The following is a 20,580-nucleotide window of genomic DNA, read 5'->3' on the forward strand; positions in this document are numbered from 1 at the left end:
GACAATACCCTTTCACATTTAATTCAGAACCTAACTTCAATTAGTTTTTTTTGCTCCTTCCTTTGGCGGCAGAAGGCTGGGACCGGTTCTGTGCTCTCCCCACTATTTATTGTTGCTGCAGTGAGGATTCACCATCTTCAGATATTGATTATGTAACTTATTTGCAGATAATCGTCGTTTGAATGTCAAAAAACAGAGGTACAGTATGCAAATCAGGAGTCAAATTAACGATTTTTTTTTTTAGCGATGCGATTCGGTTCCTACCATTTAACATAAAGAGCCGTCCAAAAAGCGCAGTTCGTTCGCGAACGTCCTATCACTAGAAGGCATTTGCTGCATTTGATTTATGAACAGTTGCGACACAACCATTCAATAATTTGAATGTTGCTCAACTGCGTTCTAGTGCTAGTCGGAACTTGGAAAGTCTTAATATGTTTAAGACTTTCCAAGTTCTGGTTGAATGCGGCACACATCAGCCCTAAAAGCAAACCCGTGAAGGTAATTTTGACTTTGTGGCTGTGTTATCTAGTGGAAACCCGTGAACTCGGCACTTATCCCCCTCCCGAAGAATATGACGTCAAAATACTGCGACTCATTTGAATCGCAGGTTTTAAGGATTTTTGCAAGGCTTTATTGTTTGGGTAAGGTATTGTGTTTACATTACATATTTTGGGAGTAAATTAGCTTCATAAGCCTATATTGAGACTTCTGACTTGTCACACCAGACTACTTTTCTACGGTTAAACCACCACAACGAACAAGGATACTGAATTGTGCCATCTTCACACCTAGCTAGCACTACTAGCAGGCAACCAAAACATCCAGAGATGGACAGTGAAGTTCAAAGAGATGGCAGGGTTCTTGACCTTACAGATGATGCTTGGAGGGAAGACCGTCTACCTTATGAAGATGTCACTATCCCATTGGTATGTAAAACCCTTTAAACAATGTTTATGCTGTAGATGAGGATTAGCTAACTTGATAACTGCTACATGATATAACGTTGGTAATTTAGCTTCTAAAACGGTCTCACTCAATTATGAGTTGATATATAATTCGGGAAAATGAATGATGATGGCAACATCAAATGTATTAGCTATTTGATGGCAAATCGAAATCACTGATGTCTGAAGCCCCAAAAGAACATTTGGACAACACTAAACAAGCTTACGTTATATAGCTAGAAAGCACAGTGTTGTGCGGTTACACGCGCCATAGCCCTTTTTAATAATTTGCACCCTCACATTTATATCAGCTCTGCCAAATATCCAGATCTAACTAGTAACATATCTTCAATACAGGATTCTAGTTTAGGATGGATTATAGATGGGGTAAACGTTTAACGGCACTGGCGATTTATAAACGTATGTTTCATGTTGCAGATGGAACTTCGACGAGGAAATACAGATATTAAAACCAGCTCACTGCCTGGCCTCAGACTAAATGTAACAGTAAATATCCGGGACACTCAAATTAGTGTGTTACGTTTGGTATGGTTACTTAAGGCAAAAACCAAAAGGAGGGTGGGTATATAACGAACGTCTTACAACCCAAAGCTTGCGCTTTTGAATCAACATCAGTCACAACAAATTTGAATTCGTAACACACACATTACTAAGTGGAGTTTTAGATGTATGTACAGAATACTCTTGAGACCAGGTAGAAATACGAGACATTCAGACTTGCCATCTAGTACCAGTCTCATACATACCTTTAATCTGCTCACCGTTGTAGCTTGCTGGTTCTCTTCTCTCCCTGGTGGAATCAAATAGAGGAAATGCCTTTGGCATGAGTCCTCTTTTACATGGTTTCAGAAATATGTTTCTGATCAAATTACTTATGCCTGATACTCATACTTCTGTATAAAACTGGACAACACTACCACAGGTGGTTGGTGGCGTGTTAATGGCTGGAGCGGAATATTATCATATACATGGTTTGATGCCATTCTATCCGTTCCAGCCATTACTATGAGCCGTCCTCCCTTCAGCAGCCTCCACTGAATATTACTATACTGAAAAAAAATTACGCAATAATTGCACAGATTGTATTGAGTTAGTTCATATGAGGAAACAGTCAATTGAAATAAATTCATTAGGCCCTAAACTATGGATTTCACATGACTGGGAATACAGAGATGCATTTGTTGGTCACAGATACCCCTTCCTAAAAAATGGGCCTCAGGATCTCACTGTATTTTTGTACATTCAAATTGTCATCAATATAATGCAAATGTGTTCGTTGCCCATATTTTATGCCTGCCCATACCATAACCCCACCGCTGCCATGGGGCAATTTGTTCACAATGTTGACATCAGCAAATCATTCACCCATGCGACGCAATACACATGGTTTGCGGTTGTGAGGCCTGTTGGATATACTGCCAAACTCTCTAAAACGACGATGGCTTATGGTAAAGAAATTAACATTAGATTCTCTGGCGGACATGCCAATTGCACACTCCGACAAAACTGTACATTTTAGAGTGGCTTTTTATTGTCCCCAGCACAAGGTGCACCTGTGTAATAATCAAGCCGTTTAAATCAGCGTCATTATATGCATTCTTGGCCAAGCAGAATTCTCACTAACAGCTATGTGAACAAATTTGTGCACAACATTTGAGAGAAATACACTTTTTGTGCATCTATGATTTTTTTTAAAATTTGAGCTCATGAAACATGGGACCAACACTTTACATGTTTATATTTTTGTTCAGTCTAGTTTGCTCTCATGTGGTTAATACTTTTATTTTTTCCTGCAGAGCGAACTGCCTGAAGCTGAGCAAGATAATGGAGGATCAACAGAGTCTGTGAAAGAACAAGAAATGAAGTGGTCAGATTTGGCTCTACAGAGTCTGCACGAGAATACACCTAACACTGGGACTTAGACACTCTGTGAATGGATACGGTGCCCAATCCAATGTACCTGTGGTTGAACTCATCTGGAATTTCCTCTTACAATGGTCAAAATAAAGTCATTGTGGTATTCTCATTCATGTAGAAGGACCCCCCCACTCTCAAACTCACAATTTGTCTCGCAGTTCAATAACTGAACCTGGATTGAAGCATCCTTGGACTATTTGTTGATTTTCTTATTGGCCCGACAGAAAGTCTGAAAACTGAGTATATTCAATGAAGCAAAAATAAACATCAACTTTTTTTTCTCTCTAGTCAAAGGCAATGCATGTCACAAATACATACTCATGTAATTGGCTCCTTGCCTCTGGCATCTAAGAGGGAAATTTCACTGACTAACTACTGTACATTTTTGAAGTGTTTAACATGTCAAGACATCTCAGGGAGCTTTGTGTTATGAAAAATAATATTTGTTTATGACAAAGGCTCAGGGTCTCAAAGTAGCATTCAACACTACAATTTAACAAAATAACCCACTGACAGAGATTTTCATTGTTATTTCCTGAATAATTTTATTTGTTATATCCAACAGCATAACTCTCCAGTTACTGAGACAAGAGATGTTTTTACATTCAAACACAACTAGGTGGTTATTTAGCCACTTACTGTGCCCCACAACAAAGGAGGGACATCTGGGAGTATTCCGTTTAAACAGGTAGGGACCATAAGGCAAAATAGAACAGTACCTTCACAAGCCAATGGGCGTTACAACTGAAATATAGTCAAAGGTTTTCAAATGCAAATATGACCTGCATTTGAAATTGAATGAGATGAATCTGAATCCTCTGCCAATTTGACTGGCTACTGACTAATTGCACTGAAAGCAGACAGTTGATTCCATTAAAGTTCATCCACATTTTCTTAAATGGTCCCAAACATTTGTCCATTCAAATTAAATTATGGTTTACTTCTCTTGGAACATAATAACCATCTTTTTCACATACTATGAAAATTAGTATGTACATTTATTTCATAATGTATTTGCTGGAGTGAATTCAACCTGCTCAAGGGCTGACCAAGCATTTACATTTGTGTGAAGTGTTGTACCATATCAGTTTTTATAATTGTATTAAGTTGTCCAGTCCATTCAAGTCCTTTGAAATTGGCAGAAAAAAACAAGACTATAACTAAACACATTTTAAGAATTACTCTGTTACACCTCCCAAGGTAATGTTGTCATTCTCACACCCGGTCATCAACCCATACATGTGCAGGAATGCTTTCATGGCCAAAAATACTCAATGTTTGGTCCCTCTTGCAATGAAGAACAAATCTGGGTTCCAAAACATTCCATTATAATTCAATTCACTCCGTTTTATAGCAAAAACACACAATCACAAAGCAAATAAAATATGAACATCATTTAATGTACAGTACCAGGTGAAAGTACCCTGTCTAATTCTAGAACTCACTTTGTACTGCTGGGCCCCAACCCCAAATCCGAGATTCTTGAAGACTGAAAGTGAACATACTGTAACGCCTTATGTATACAGAAACAGGAGGGAGGGCACGATGACTTACACAGATTTCCTCCCTCGAGAACTTGTACTGAAACATCCAGAAAGTACACAATGGATATCAATGGTAAACAAGAGATTGGAGATAACATGCATTTCTAAAATGCAAACCTTCATCCCTGTTATGCTCATATCTCCCCAGTCAAAACAAAACTGGAAACAAAAATAAAACAAATCCCTTTTTACCAGTAGTTCTTCTTTGTACACATATTTTCTGGTTTCTTGGACCTTTCGCTTATATCATATACATTTCTATGATCATCCACCATTTCAATGAGTTACGACCGCGTGGCTTCTTAGAACAATTGAAGAAAGTATGGTACATTCTCTAAAAAGTATCTTATTTTCCTTTACAATTCATAAAAAATATAGAGAAAAATAATGAGAAAGGTTCTGACGACAGTCCACTGTCCTGCAGAGGCTGTGGAACATTTTAATCTCCAGCTGAGTCACTTCATTGCTTACTAAAACCTGCACATTTTTTTTACAAGTCTCTTCTTCATTCAGCGTGTATTTCTGTCTCGGGCCTCTGCAGGGCCAGTTCCGCTGGGATGAAGGCGCCCTGGCCCAAGGCAGTGGAGTACGCTCGGTTGTTGTGGCTGCCCGTGAAGCCAGGGTTGGTGGGGAAAGAAGCAGAGGAGACCCCGTGGGGGTTTGGCATGGGGGCCTGTGGCTGAGGTATTGCTGTTGGGTGGTAATCATCCAGGTTGTCGTAGTGGGACTGTATCGCCATGGTGCTGTGTCTCTGCTGCCCACCGTGGGGCTGGTATGAGTGGTCTCTGTCTGGTTCGGAAGTGGCAGCTTGGCTATAGTGCTGCTGCTGGCGCTCTCGGATGCTGTGCGACCGCTCGGGCTTGGGAGGGGCCTGCGCTTTGACGGGGGCCGACTGGTGTTGGTGGTCATCATTGTCCTGGTAACTACTGGGGGTTTTGGACCGGTTCTGGTGGCGGTCTGGATCAGGCTGTTCGTAGCGAGGTTGGAAGCTCCGAGCTCCATCCCCGGGGTCCTGCTGATGGGCCTGGTAACGGGATGGGTGTTGGGCTTGGTGCGAGTGGGAGACCTGGCAGGTCCTGGAGTTGCCATGTTTGTCCCCGGTGCCATTTCCCTGACAGTGCTTCTCCGTCTCCATGTACATGAGGACGTCGGGGTCAGACACAAGGTGTCGGGGAGCGTGCTGGGAGCCCGGCGGTACTCCGTAGCGCCCGTCTTTACCCTCGACAGTCATCAGCATGGCTTTGCCGGGGTCCGACTTACTGCGCAGGTGTAGAGTTTCGTACGCTCCCAGGTCGCCAGGCATGAACAGGCCCACGTTGTCATACTGAGACATGACAGGTCCCTTGACCTTCTGCCTGGCCCGGCTCTCTCTGTGGATGGAGTGCATCCGGAGCCTTTCCGAGTCCTCTGGGTTCCATGCGAAGTAGACGGCGGCTCCCTTTGAGCCATGGCCCGGGGGCATGTCTCTGCTGACAAAGCTGTGCTCCTTCCCCGGCGGGAGGATGTGGCGGGACAGGTAGTGGTAGCCGCCCGCCTTGCCCCCCGACCGGCTGAGGGTGGGGCCCAGGTCCCGACTGCTGAACGAGTGGAAGTGCCTCAGCCGGATGGTCCCGTAGGGGTCCACGTCGTAGTAAGGGGCGTCCAGCGGGTTGGCGCCAGGCGAATAGGGGCTGTAACGGTACTGCACCCGGCCATTCTCAAAGTAAGGCTGGAGTTGGGTGACGTGGTAGTCAGCCTGCGAGGACTGTTGCGGCAGCTGCTGGTAGGTATTGCACTGGTAGACGGGCCGCTGGTAGCAGAAGAACTCGTCGTCGGGAGGCACCTCGGTCCGCTGGATGGGCACCGAGCGGATTGCTGAGGGCACGTGGAGCGAGTGCACCCTTCGGATAGTGGGGTAGACCGGAGCTCCCTCCATGGGTCCATAGCCCTGGCCGTGGTGTCCCGGGCTGGGTGATATGTACTCGCCACCCCTGGGGGGCCCGTGATGCTTCATTGACTGGTGGCAGGACCTGGGGTGAGCTATGGTGTTGTAGCGGTGGTCCGTGCGGGCACTGTAAGGTATCTGGGGCTCCGACTTTGATGCGTAGGAGAGGTGTGGGGGAACACTGTCTGGCCGGTAGTGGTACGAAGGCTGCCCCACGGGAATGGCCCGTTGGTGGTAGTAGGCCTCCCCGGGAGGTTCCAGTAAGGCGGCCTCTCCCTTGGTGTGGTACAGGTAGGCTGACTGCTGGGTGGAAGACTTACGCGGGGGAGGGTGAGGTTGGGCGAGGGCCTCAGGCATGGAGGCCTCTGTCAGGATGTTGTGGAAGATGGCGGGGTTGGCGGCCTCTGTGTGGCTGAGGGCGGCAGTTGCCAATTTGCTCTCAATGGAGCGGACGGGAGGCGCTGGCGGCGTGGGCCCATGGGCGTGGGTCACAGGCTCCGCGCGGGGCTGAACTGGCTTTATGGCCTCCCATGGTCTCTCCACTGGCTCGGATGGGGTGGGGACCACTCTGGCGTTAGGCTGGGGATGGGAGTGGGGCTGGGGATGAGGCTGGGACTGTGGCTGGGCCTGTGGATGAGTATGGAACTGTATTTGAGGCTGTGAAACTGCAACTCGCTGCTCTGACGGTTCCGGAGATGGCGACCAGACGACCTCATCTACATGGACCTGAAAATGAACCAAAAACAATTCCAGTTGGCTATATAGTCACTTTATCAAAGATATTCTGCAAATATGACACATTTTCGCCAATTTACCTCAGGAGCAGGCTGTGGCAGGACACCCGTCTCCTTGCTCCTGGGAGTGGTGGTGGAGAATCCAGTGCTGCTGACCGCTACCTGGCCCATGGCGGGCTGCTGCCTGTCTGGACTCCTCAGAGTGGGGGACACATGGGCTGGAGGGCAGTAGGGAGTGGTGGTACACTGGTGGTGGGGGGAAGCCGGTAGGGTGAAATCAATATCCTGGTTGGCTCCGGGAGAAGTGGAGGGGAACTTTGCACTGGTGGACATACTGATGGACTCATGGCTCACTGACTGGCAAGGCTGTTTGTCAGTAGGGGTGGAGGAAGGGGCAAGGTTTGGGGTGGTGGGGGTTAAGGTTGGGGTCTGGGCTTCTCCTGCCCTGGGTCCCTCCTCGAGGGACGTCTGGGGGCGCAGAGCTGGGGGAGGGGGCCAGTCCAGGGAGTGTGAGGGCTCCAGGGGTCTAATGGGGGACACTGGCGTGGGGGGCTGGGACTGGGAGGGCCTCTTCTGGGTCAGGATAGAGGCCTGCTGGGCGGACTCTGCCAGGGCCAGGGCCAACATGCGGGCGGCGTTCTTCGGATGGGGCGGGGGAGGGAGGAGGGACACAGAGGAGGAGCTGAGAGGGCTGGGGGAGGCTTTTGGAGAGTCCAGACTAGCTACGGTTCCTGGGAGGGGGACAAAAACAGAAGGGAACTGCAGTGTGAGGACAGAGAGAAGAGAAAGTGCGTTTGAGGGGAATAAAAAGAAAAAAGGCAGGCTTGGTCTTCAAGAGTAGGAGAGAGGGGGAAGAGTTAAGCCTGGCGCTCTGGCGGCATCATGTGGAAAGATTTCTCTGAGCTGAAATCCATGCAAGGTGTTAAAGGCATGAGGCGGGGAAACTAAACCTAGAAACGAAACAGGCATTGTCAATCAAAGCATAATTAAACAAAGGCCTTATACTGTAAAGAGAAATGGACAGTTGAAATGGACAGTTCACCTAAATTATATATTGGTTTCCTTACAGGGAAAGGAAACTACTATATAATTTAGTAATTTGGGTGAACTCTCTCTTTAACATAAAAAAAAACATGATAGGTGATCAAGTGAAAATGTAGATGCTGTATGCAAAGAAGCAGCTGTATGCAATGAAGCAGCTGTATGCAATGAAGCAGCTGTATGCACCACTAACCTAATTGTTCCTCGCTATTGGTTGCTGGAGGTTGCTGGGCAGTGCTCTCCTCCCCTGTGGAGTCTTGGCTCTCAATGTCGAAGGCAGTGAGCTTACAGTGCAGCTCCATCTGAAAGGCCTCGCTCAGCGACGGCTCCCCTGTCCTCAGCAACACTGAGCCCATTAACAGAGGAGAGTCCCAGGGCAGTCCCGAGGGAGGGGAAGAAGGCTGGGGAACACCATGGCTTTCTGTAAGCCTACTAGAAATCTCCATGTCAAACGGCTCCGAAATGGCCAGAGGAGCCAAAATGTCCGACTTTGACCTTTTAGGGGACACAGCCTGTACGGGTTTGTCAGAGAAAGACACTGAGCAGACCAGCTTCTTGCTCCCTGCTTTCTCTCCCGTGGCCGGGCTGAGGTCAGGCGACAAGAAGGGGTTGGCGAACTTCCCCAGGAAGGAAGGAGAGACGAGCGCCGAGCCGTTGTCAATGCTGCCTGGGCTCCTCTTCGGGCTGGTGCCCTCACCAGTCGTGCCCGTAGCGACATCGCTCAGCCCCAGGGGGAAGGAGAAGGAGCCGTCGGGCAGGCTGCACTGGAATGACATGGGGTCAAAGTCCAACGAGGCCATGCCGATGTCTGGGGGGCTAAGGTCCACGTCCTCGCCGGCTGAACGTGGGGGCGAAATCAGGGCTGGAACATAGATGGGCCCGTCGTCCCCATCGCTGTCCCCCCCACCGCGGGTGGCGCCCCCGCTGTGGCTCTGGGCCAGATTGTCATCGGAGTTGCAGTGCTGCCGGGTGTGGCTGTCCAGCAGGTCACCGTTGAAGGAAGCCGAGAGGGCATCGCTGCTGGAGCGGGGCCGCCGAGGACGGTACACCTTCGACTCTCCTACGGGAGTCAGGGGGAAATCTTCATCAATTCAAAGACAAGTCACAAATGTTTTATTAGAAAAAACTATCTATACAAATACATTACTACTTGGACCACAGCAGACTTGCACTGAGGAACAGGCTCCATCAGGCATACAGAGTGGCGTGGAGATAAGTCAGATTATACATTACCTTCAACGTTGTGTAGCGAGGTGAGCGACTCCTCGCTTTTGGCCGATCGCAGTGTCCCCGTGTCCCCTCTGCCTCCTGGGACATGAGACAGACAGGCATGAGTTCACATTAATTAGTTTCCGTTCCAACCAAATGTAACATTTGTGAGAAGGGTCAGAGAGTGAAGGCTTGGTGTTTGGGAGGGAAGAAGAAAGGGAATCTAACCTGCCAGGGCCATGGCCTTGAGCTCACTGGGTTCGCTGGGGTTGCGGTGCAGCTTGCGCTTGGACATAGACGATGACTTGCCCAGGTTGAAGAAGGAGCGCCAGTTTCCCACCGGCGACTTCTTGGACTTGATGGGGGGCCTTTTCCTGTTGGAGGTGAATGGACAGAACACTCAGTTGGGGAAACAAGTAGTCATGTGTCCTTTTGTTATTGTTGCCTAAACAACATGACTCACTTGTTTATAATATGAAACCACGTACAGTGCCTTCGGAAAGTATTCAGACCCATTGACTTTTTCCACATTTTCTTACGTTACAGCCTAATTCTAAAATTGATTCAATTGTTTTTTCCCCTTCATCAATGTACACACAATACCCTATAATGACAAAGCAAAAACAAGTTTTTAGAAATGTTAGCTAATTTATAAAGAGATACAAAACTTATATCACATTTACATAATTATTCAGACCCATGACTCAGTACTTTGTTGAAGGACCTTTGGCAGTGATTACAGCATAGAGCCTTGTTGGTTATGGCTCTACAAGCTTGGCACACCTGTATTTGGCGAGTTTCTTCCATTCTTCTCTGCAGATCCTCTCAAGCTCTCTAAGGTTGGATGGGGTATGTTGCTGCAAAGCTATTTTCACGTCTCCCCAGAGATGTTCGATCGGGTTCAAGTCCGGGCTCTGGCTGGGCCACTCAAGGACATTCAGAGACTTGTCCCAAAGCCACTCCATGCGTTGTCTCGGCTGTGTGCTTAGGGTTGTTGTCCTGTTGGAAGGTGAACCTTCACCCCAGTTTGAGGTCCTGAGCACTCTGGAGCAGGTTTTCATCAAGGATCTCTCTGTACATTTCTCCGTTCATCTTTGCCTCGATCCAGACTTGTCTCCTAGTATCTGCCACTGAAAAACATCCCCACTGCATGCTGCCACCACCACGATGCTTCATCGTAGGGTTGGTGCCAAGTTTGCTCCAGACGTGACGCTTGGCATTCAGGCCAAAGAGTTGAATCTTGTTTCTCATGGTCAGAGAGTCCTTTAGGTGCCTTTTGGAAAATTCCAAGCAGGCTGTCATGTGCCTTTTACTGAAGAGTGTCTGGCCACTCTACCATGAAGGCCTGATTGGTGGAGTTCTGCAGAGATGGTTGTCCTTCTGGAAGGTTCTCCCATCTCCACAGAGGAACTATGGAGCTCTGTCAGGAGGACCATCGGGTTCTTGGTCACCTCCCTGAGCAAAGCCCTTTTCCCCCGATTGCTCAGTTTGGTTGGGCGGCCAGCTCTTGAAAGTCTTGGCGGTTCCAAACTTCCATTTAAGAATGATGGAGGCCACTGTGTTCTTGGGGATCTTCAATGCTGCAGACATTTTTTGGTACTGTTCCCCAGATCTGTGACTCGACACAATCCTGTCTTGGAGCTCGACGGACAACTCCTTGGTTTTTGCTCTGACATGCACTGTTAACTGTGGGACGTTATATAGACAGATGTGTGCCTTTCCAATCATGTCCAATCAATTGAATATACCACAGGTGGACTCCAATAAAGTTGTGGAAACATCTCAAGAATGATCAATGGAAACAGGATGCACCTGACATCAATTTCGAGTCTCATAGCAAAGGGTCTGAATACTTATATAAATAAGGTATTTGTTTTTTACTTGTAATACATTTGCAAACATTTCTAAAAGCCTGTTTTAGCTTTGTCAAAATAGGCTATTGTGTGGCGATTGATGAGGGGGAAAACATTATTTAATACATTTTAGAATAAGGCCGTAATGTAACAAAATGAGGAAAAAGTCAAGGGGTCTGAATACTTTGCGAATGCACTGTAACTGTATGCATTCATGGTTTGAAGGTACGATATTTCCATCCAAGTATTGTATCTCATCTATGCCTCCTCCATTTCAATACTTCACAACTCATGGACAAACATCAGCCGATAGAAAGATACCAGGGCCGCAGGTTGTTCATACCTCTCCATAGGGAACTCGATGACGGTGTGGAACTTGCCCTGCAGCGCAGCCGGACCCTCCCCCACCTCAATGTACTTGCTATCGGCCGTGACGGGGGAGTTGATCTGTGCCTGGGTCCGGGCCTGGGCCTCCTCCAGGGTCAGCAGCTTGGTGGAGGGGGACGACACCAGCAGGGACTTGGGCCGCAACAACGAGTTGTGTCCTAGGGGAAGGGGAGAAGTGATCATCATGTACACCAGTAGCCACCAACCTTAACTGAGTCAAGATCACTTTCGGAGTCAAAATCCAAGCAGAGATCTACCACTCAGATAAAAAAAAAAGATTAAAAAAAAAAGATAATCCTATGCAACATTAACCAATTAAAAACAGTTCTGCAGCAATGAGGTTTGTACAGTAGGCTATAGGCCCAATACATTATCACTACATATTGGCTATGCTTGAATTTCCCTGCCATTGTTGTTTTTCTCAGACCATTTTGAAATTATATAACATTTTTAGGTATATGATCAGACTGGTAATAGATCATTTGTTGTATTACTTGTGAGGCATAGCTGAGTAAGCATAATAATTATATTTTAATTAATTTTTTATTGGACTGACGGCCTGCATCTGATGGTCAGTCTGAGGGGAGGAAGGGCGCAGCCTCTCACCCGACTCACTGTCCATCAGCTCTCCCTTCCTCTGCTGAGAAAAGGGGACAGTCTTCCAGCTGATAGCGAAACTCAAGTCGCACTGCATTATTTCTGTCTCATGCACCAATTCATGTGGTTACTAGAAAGTGAAATATTCCTGGATATTAAAAAAGACAAGCCGCTAATAATAACGCAAGCGTATGGAAACACTTTGCTGTACTCTTTCATTGCAGCTGCAGTGCTGGTTGTAGCGTGAGTGGAAGTGGGGCAACGTGCATTTTAAGACATTTAAAAGTGTTGGCAGTCTTGAATAACAACTTAAACATGAGCTTACTCATAAAAAACACAGCACTTTGCTGTATTCTCTCTCTATTTATGGTTTTAAACATTTTTAAATCTCACAGTATCAACTCCGCTGTGCATTCGAGGATTATTTTTACAGTCTATGGCTTGCAGAAACTGTGCCGATGCGGTAATCTGAGCTATTGAATTGGCAGTAGGCCAATAGGGGCACTTGATTTGCTCTCCGGGCCTGCCGGGTAAGGCAGGCAAATTTTTTTTTAACCCCCTTTTCTCCCCAATTTCGTGGTATCCAATTGTTAGTAGTTACTATCTTGTCTCATCGCTACAACTCCCGTACGGGCTCGGGAGATACTAAGGTCGAAAGCCATGCGTCCCCCGAAACGCAACCCAACCAAGCCGCACTACTTCTTAACACAGCGCGCATCCAACCCGGAAGCCAGCCGCACCAATGTGTTGGAGGAAACACAGAGCACCTGGAAACGTGGTTAGCGTGTACTGCGCCCGGCACGCCACAGGAGTTGCTAGTGCGCGATGAGACAAGGATATCCCTACCGGCCACACCCTCCCTAACCCGGACGACGCTAGGCCAATTGTGCGTCGCCCCATGGACCTCCCAGGCTATCCGGCTGCGACAGAGCCTGGGCTTGAACCCAGAGTCTCTAGTGGCACAGCTAGCACTGCAATGCAGTGCCCTAGACCACTGCGCCACCCGGGCAGACCTTATCGTTGTTTTTTACAGAAATATTTGGTGATTGACTAGGAATGCTTTGGATATCGACTTTGTTATGGAGGAGACAAATTACTTGCATTAAAAAGTGATTGTTCTGAGTAAGCTACTTTTCTAAATTGAGGGTCAAGTGGATTCTGCTTGCCCTATGACAAAAGCACCACTGGCATTAATTAGAATCAAGCAAAATCCTGCATAACAAATAATCCTCCAGGTTCGGTTAGCACCGTGGCACTGTGAGCATAGATGACATCCCAACAGGTTGGCATGCGTACCTGCTCCCTCCCGTATGAGCGAGCTGAGCTTGGGGCTGAAGAGGACGTCTACGTGGTTCAGTATGAACTCCACCACCACCGACTGGATGCGGACCTCCATGAAGGCTGCCGTGCCGCTGAAGCAGGCCGACTCTATCTGCTTGGACCTGGGGAGACGACATTGGGGATCAACCTTTTTTTTAATGACTCATTCTTCCACATAGGGCTGTTGCGGTGACCGTACTACTGCCACAATAGCAGTCATGACCTCAGTATAATTCCACATGACCGTTGAGTCACGGTCATCTCCATTTATGCCCTCTGGTCATGCTTTGGTAGAACCCAACTTGCTAACTACCATCAGGTCCTAATGGACTATTGTCGCTCTAACCGCTCTGACATCAATGCAAAGGCAATCAAAAAATCTAATCAAAACTGTAGTCCTATCATATATTTAAAACTAACCTCACTGTGATGATCAATTTGAAGAAAGAAGTTCAACAGCGGGTTGAAACAGTGTAAAACATGGATGTTGTTTCGACGCCTAACACAACGAAACGGACAGCCCTTTCTAAGGTGATGATTCATTCAAAACACCCATAGAGTTTATGCAAATGCATAGGCTTATGAGCCCGAGCCCAAAAGATGATTGTGCCATTATACAATACATAGCCTACTGCATATTACACATGGCAGAAAAACAACTGATTTAAGATGTCGTTGGTATATACAACTGGTCTAGGCTATACTCCCAAATTCAACACATTGGAGTAAATCACCTTTGAGTGTGAACTGTATTATTATGCATACTGGAAGGACAACATGTCTATCCATGATTCTGGACGAGAACTTAAAGCACTGGGCGATGCTGGTGGTTCCTTGATTGTGCAGTGCGGCTTACAGTTAGCCTACAATTAGTATATTTGCATTTGAATAACCTAGTAATAGGGCATTTTTTCATAATTAACCTTGATGAGAATATCTCATCTCCTCCTCTCGCTCTCCTTTATCCCTTTCTCAAACATGCAGAGGGGCTGTTAAGTGTAGTGAAATATGTTTTGTTGCGAAAACATGTTACTATCGATGTTGCCATACATATTTCACTTGGTTTCACAAATGAAGCACTGGGTAGCTGCAGGAACAAGGTTGGAAAACCCATGACATACAGAGTCTGGGCGTAATATCATCTGTCAGTCAGCGAGAGCATGCTCCACCAACAGTGGTTGATGCATGGAGTGAAATAAGTTGATTATTCTTTATTTTTCAGCTACTCATATTAAGCACATGCTCCGCTATAAAACCGAAGTAGCCTACAAAACGCGAGGCCTCCATTCACTATTCGAGTGCAACACAGATGACATGTTCCGGCCCATTTGATAATGGACAATTCTAAATCGAAACCAAATTTGACATATTAGTAAAGATTATTGAGAATAGTCTGATGGGTGAAAATATGATCACGAGAGAACAGCTGTGTAGCCTGAGGCAAGGAACAGACCTCAAGCTTTTTCTGCTACTTTCTCAAATCATCAATAGCCTATAGGTCGCACCATGCAGCCCATATATGTTTGGATTTCTTAGACAGTCGAAGGTTTGTATTGTTCACAATTAAAGACAAATAACATAGGCCTACAGTAGGCCAACTCATTCTGTTCTTCTGAAATACATTTTCCTCATATCATGTTTCTTTAGACTGGACTAAAACAAATGGAGGTATTGTGACGCTGTTTATTAAATGGATGTATTATACTTTTAAATGTAGATGTTCCAAAGGCGTGCATCAAGCGGCTTGTATGTGTGGAGGCCTGGAGATCCTAAACATGTTTATGTTAATTAACGGTCAATTACCGTGAGACCGGCAGTCTTTTGCATGACAAAAACCGGCTGACGAAATTTCATGCGGAAGAATTTGTTTGTTTCCTAAATCGCCATATCATAGCTATTTTCAGTACAAGATCAACTGCAGTTACTCAGAGCAACCTATATGTTTTAGTACTATTGATTACACTGGTGAGATATGAACAATAACATGACGTTGTCTGACCTCAATAGGTTGGGGGCCCAGACGATGGCCAGGTTCTTGCTGTGCATGTTGGTGATGTAGCTGAAGGTGGCCAGTTGGGACAGGTGCCTCATGAGGAACTCCAGAGTCCTGAGAACAGGACGGAGGATGAAACACACATTTACACCAGTTCTATGACTAATTCTACAGAAGTATGTTTTACCTACTTGTATAAGATCATAAGGTTCTGCAACTTTTTGAGTGGAATACATTAACCATCCATTACGTTTGTATAATATACACTGTATATACACAAAAATATGTGGACACCCTTTCAAATGAATGGATTTGGATATTCCCATAAGAGTGGAGGGGACCAACACCATATTAATGCCCATGATTTTGGAATATGATGTTCAACGAGCAGTTGTCCACATACTTTTGGTCTTGTAGTTCACATAATGTGTCTATATCATTGTTAATGTTTGACACCCTTCCCAACGCAAAAAAAATGTACACTGAACCAAAATATAAATGCAACATGTAAAGTGTTGATCCCAGAAATGTTCAATATGCACAAAAAGCTAATTTCTCTAAATTTTTCTGCACAAATTTGTTTACATCCCTGTTAGTGAGCATTTCTCCTTTGAAGAGTGGGACAACATTCCACAACCTGATCCACTCTATGCAAAGGAGATGTGTTGCATGAGGCAAATGGTGGTCACACCAGATACTGACTGGTTTTCTAAGCCACCCCTATTTGTTTAAGGTATCTCTGGCTAACAGATGCATATCTGTATTCCCAGCCATGTAAAGTCCACCGATTAGGGCCTAATGAATTTATTATATATAAGGTAGACTGATTACCTTATATGAACTGCAACTCAGTAAAATCTTTGAAAATGTTGCGTTTATTGACATAGATTGACATCCTGTTATGGAGACAGCACTGTGCGTTGTAGTCTGTGTGTTCCTGCAGGGGGCAGCGTGGCTTTGCGCTAACCTGTAATGCGGAGGCGGCAGCTGCTGAATGACATCATGTATTTTGATAAGCCGCTCCTCGTCTGTGGCTGCTGACACGGCCTCCTGTGGAGCGGAAAGGAACGAGGGAGATGGAGGGGAGGATGGAGGGAGGGAGGAGAGTGGTAGGGATCAGTGCCTCTGCGTTAAGGAGTGCCTCATTAACACGACACCTCCACGCAGTCAGTCGGCCAGGGCCGGTGTAGAGGCACTTGCACACCGCTTGGCTAAGCCAAGGGGACAGAACACTCCCGCCGCCACCCTTCCCCTTCTCTTCCATTGCAACCAGCAAACATTTACACCATCTTTAAAGGCTCCAGCCAAGACCATTTTGTTTGGTGAGGGGTTTTATTTGAAGTCGGAGTGAGTTTTGTATTTGTAATACTAGTCGTTTAAAGTGGGTGCCATGCGCTTAGATTTGGAGTGGGGGTTCCAAGATAAGCCCTCCAACAGTGTATTTGGTCTTTGGTAAATCGAGAATGTGATTTCTGAGGGCCTATGACAATTTTCATATTTTACTTTGGGGGGGAAAAGTGTCAGATTAGCTCACCCTCATAACATATACAGTAATTAAACTTGAGATAATTGACACTTGGTCCTTGCGAGGGTCTTGAACATACCTCCCACAGAGACAGAGAGGGAAAAAAAGTATTTTGGACATGGAAATTGGACGCCAGTTTGGGACAATGCGAAACCTAATAAATACTATCCACAAAGAGACAGAGCAGGGTTCCTCTTGGGCCAAGGGCACTACGCAACATTGCAACACTGTAGAGCTCTCAAACCAAAACAGAAGGGGCTCGTTGTAACTAGGGGGACACCAAGCGGCAGCAGCATGTTAGTGTGAGAAATCGTGATGTTTTTGTTTTGGGTGGAGAAGGGCACTCAGAGTGCAGTCCCCGTGCTGTGCCAAGAGCGCTGTCCTTACGGAGAATTTCTCGTAGAGCTGATAGGTGAGCAGGGGGTTGGGCAACTCGCGGAAGTAGAGCTTGCACAATGAGCCCACGCAGTGGATGTCCTGGATGTACACGTCTTTGGTCAGGTCGGGGATCTGCTCCGAGTCAAACTCATGCCTAGCGGAGAGAGGGATAGAAAGACATGGATGGAGAGTGAGAGTGGAGGGATAGAAAGACATGGATGGAGAGGGAGAGGGGAGGGATAGAAAGACGGATGGAGAGCGAGAGGGGAGGGATAGAAAGACATGGATGGAGAGCGAGAGGGGAGGGATAGAAAGACATGGATGGAGAGCGAGAGGGGAGGGATAGAAAGACATGGATGGAGAGGGGAGGGATAGAAAGACATGGATGGAGAGAGGGATAGAAAGACATGGATGGAGAAGGGAGGGATAGAAAGACATGGATGGAGAGTGAGAGGGGAGGGATAGAAAGACATGGATGGAGAGCGAGAGGGGAGGGATAGAAAGACATGGATGGAGAGGGAGAGGGATAGAAAGACATGGATGGAGAGGGAGGGATAGAAAGACATGGATGGAGAGGGGAGGGATAGAAAGACATGGATGGAGAGGGGAGGGATAGAAAGACATGGATGGAGAGGGGAGGGATAGAAAGACATGGATGGAGAGGGGAGGGATAGAAAGACATGGATGGAGAGGGGAGGGATAGAAAGACATGGATGGAGAGGGATAGAAAGACATGGATGGAGAGGGGAGGGATAGAAAGACATGGATGGAGAGGGATAGAAAGACATGGATGGAGAGGGGAGGGATAGAAAGACATGGATGGAGAGGGATAGAAAGACATGGATGGAGAGGGGAGGGATAGAAAGACATGGATGGATAGGGGAGGGATAGAAGGAAAGAGCGGATTGAGCAAGAAAGAGAGAGAGATTAATGGACAGAGAGAGTGAGCAAGTAAGTAACAGAAAGATATAGACAAATCAAGAGAGGAAAATAAAACCATTCCTCCCATTGCAAAGAGGTGTTGGTTCATCTCTTCATCTTAGTTTTACATTTGAGTAATTTAGCAGATGCTCTTATTCAGAGCAACTTACAGTAGTGAGTGCATACTATTTCATGCGTTTGTCATACTGTTCTGTGTTGAGTTTTGTGACCTGAAGAATTCATGATAAATCCATGGAATATGAACTACTATGTAAATAAACAGAGCGTTCTGGACAGGACACTCCCTTTATAAATGTTTAGAAGTTTCTAATGGGAAGCAGCCATCAATAACTCTTACTTCATAAACAAACCCTCATTTCTTTGTTCAAACATCCGAGATGATGAAATTGTCTGAGCGCCTTTCAGTGTACAAAACATTAGGAACACCTTCCTAATATTGAGTTGCACCCCTTCTGCCCTCAGAACAGCCTTAGTTCGTCAGGGCAAGGACTCTACAAGTTGTCGAAAGTGTTCTACAGGGATGCTGGCCCGTGTTGACTCCAATACTTCCCACAGTTGGCTGGATGTCCTTTGGGTGGTGGACCATTCTTAATACACACGGGAAACTATTGAGTGTGAAAAACCCAGCAGTGTTGCTGTTCTTGACACACTCAAAACGGTGCGCCTGGCACCTACTACCATACCCCGTTCAAAGGCACTGAAATATTTTGTCTTGCCCATTCACCCTCTGAATGGCACACACACACAATCCATGTCTCAATGCTTAAAAACCCTCCTTTAACCTGTCTCCTCCCCTTCAACTACACCGATTGAAGTGGATTCAACAAGTGACATCAATAAGGGATCATAGCTTTCACCTGAATTCACCTGGTCACTATGTCATGGAAAGAGCAGATTTTCCTCATGTTTTGTACATTCAGCGGAATAATGGTGTTGTCATAAATGCCACATTATATTAATGTAGTAATCCAAGACAACCAAGGTGTAAAGTTGCAGTTGGGATCTTCAACAGTGGGTTTAACAATTGGAAATCTACATTTTAAGACGGTTCCTAAATGTCAATCCTGAGTTAAACCATGCAAATAATTATTGCAGGGTTAGGATTATACTTATTCAGGAGAAAAGAAGAAGAAAAAAAAGCACCATAAAATACTACAAAAAACCCACACCATTTCACGCTTGGCTTCAAGACGCCAAACATTCCTTCCTCTTCACAGTCTAAAATGTTAGAATTACAGAGTGAGATACTGTGAGTTCTCAGTTGGCAGAGTGCAACAATGTCACTTACTTGGACTGTTTGAGGACAAAATGAACAGTGCAAAAATGGGAAGAGAACAGTTAGGGGTTATGTTCCACAGCCAGTCAACAGGTTTTTGACGAGGGATGCCCACGCACATACATGTACACACACACCCACCCACACGTGTTGTTGAGGGATGCCCACAGCGCCCACACACAGGGGTAAATGCACATTTCGCATGCCAAGGAAAAGATCATGGGAATTTCTGTTGAAAGTGCAAGTTATCTTTGATGGAATTTTGTTGACATGTATGGCACAAGTGCATTACGTTTAGGAGTTGGGTTTCACCCTTTATTTACTGTGACGAGAGCTGTACTCATGAACATGAACTGATAGAGTACAATGCCACCTGGTAGTCAAGGTCCATGATGTTTTAAAAATACCTTTGCCTTCTCTGTCCACTGAGGGCTTTTGTGCAGAACAGAACAAATTCTCAGAAGTTGGTGGCTGGTGTACACTTGAGATTACATCTATGAACGCCCTGAGGCAGACCCATGTTTAACGGATAGCACTGTCAAATCAGTGTGCGTGAGAGTGTGTGTGTGTGCGTGCGTGTCTTACCGTAGTTTCTGGATGTTGGAGGCGATTCCAGAGAGGCGGTACATGCCGTCCACCACGCCATGTTTCTCGATGAACTCCGTGCAGCTCTTGAGTACCTGGGGAACTGGAGCAGGAAACACAATGTCAGAGAACACAAGACACTCAGACAACTTTAAAAAGGGCATCTCTACTTCAATCAATAGATGTGCACCGGAACACTGCAAGGTCGAAAAGAGGCACCTTCTGTCTTCCTCCTTTCTAAAGAACGAGCACATATTCTTCCCCAGGGGAACACCAGGTAAAAGTGTTTTTGCATTGAGAGAAGATTTTATGTTCTCTGATAAAGAAAAACATGAACTTGAACTACCAAGAATACAACGTGGAGAAAACCAAATCAAAAGGCATTCTCCG

At 46.1% G+C, this 20,580-nt stretch overlaps 2 protein-coding genes across 15 annotated transcripts in view; one reads left to right on the plus strand and one right to left on the minus strand.

Annotated features, from left to right (window-relative positions):
- The first annotated feature begins 526 nt into the window (after positions 1–526).
- Positions 527–3,169, plus strand: anapc13 (anaphase promoting complex subunit 13). Of its 2 annotated transcripts, XM_021623790.3 has the most exons (3): positions 527–641; positions 793–926; positions 2,762–3,169. In XM_021623790.3, the coding sequence occupies exons 1-3, from the start codon at positions 572–574 to the stop codon at positions 2,885–2,887; spliced, it is 330 nt and encodes a 109-aa protein (XP_021479465.1). In that variant the 5' UTR covers positions 527–571; the 3' UTR covers positions 2,888–3,169. The 2 variants fall into 2 exon arrangements, with proteins under 2 accessions (XP_021479465.1, XP_021479466.1); XM_021623791.3 differs by lacking the exon at positions 527–641 and having other exon boundaries at positions 690–926.
- Positions 3,170–3,401: 232 nt separating this feature from the next.
- Positions 3,402–20,580, minus strand: part of arhgap32b (Rho GTPase activating protein 32b) — a 237,908-nt gene continuing 220,729 nt past the window's right edge. For 12 of the 13 annotated variants that reach the window (XM_021623785.3, XM_021623784.3, XM_021623782.3 and 9 more), the window contains 11 exons: positions 20,191–20,293; positions 17,397–17,541; positions 16,452–16,534; positions 15,491–15,598; positions 13,468–13,613; positions 11,531–11,732; positions 9,563–9,708; positions 9,359–9,433; positions 8,319–9,185; positions 7,166–7,815; positions 3,402–7,076 (listed from right to left, as the gene is read on the minus strand). In XM_021623785.3, the coding sequence (XP_021479460.3) occupies positions 4,932–7,076; positions 7,166–7,815; positions 8,319–9,185; positions 9,359–9,433; positions 9,563–9,708; positions 11,531–11,732; positions 13,468–13,613; positions 15,491–15,598; positions 16,452–16,534; positions 17,397–17,541; positions 20,191–20,293 (4,670 nt within the window). In that variant the 3' untranslated portion in view covers positions 3,402–4,931. Of the gene's footprint in view, positions 7,077–7,165; positions 8,035–8,318; positions 9,186–9,358; positions 9,434–9,562; positions 9,709–11,530; positions 11,733–13,467; positions 13,614–15,490; positions 15,599–16,451; positions 16,535–17,396; positions 17,542–20,190; positions 20,294–20,580 lie in introns of all 13 variants that reach the window. The other variant, XR_016485083.1, reaches the window with a different exon arrangement.

Source organism: Oncorhynchus mykiss, chromosome 12 (genome assembly GCF_057628025.1).
Source record: "Oncorhynchus mykiss isolate SJ-2025 chromosome 12, ASM5762802v1, whole genome shotgun sequence".
NCBI classification, from domain to species: Eukaryota; Metazoa; Chordata; class Actinopteri; order Salmoniformes; family Salmonidae; genus Oncorhynchus; species Oncorhynchus mykiss.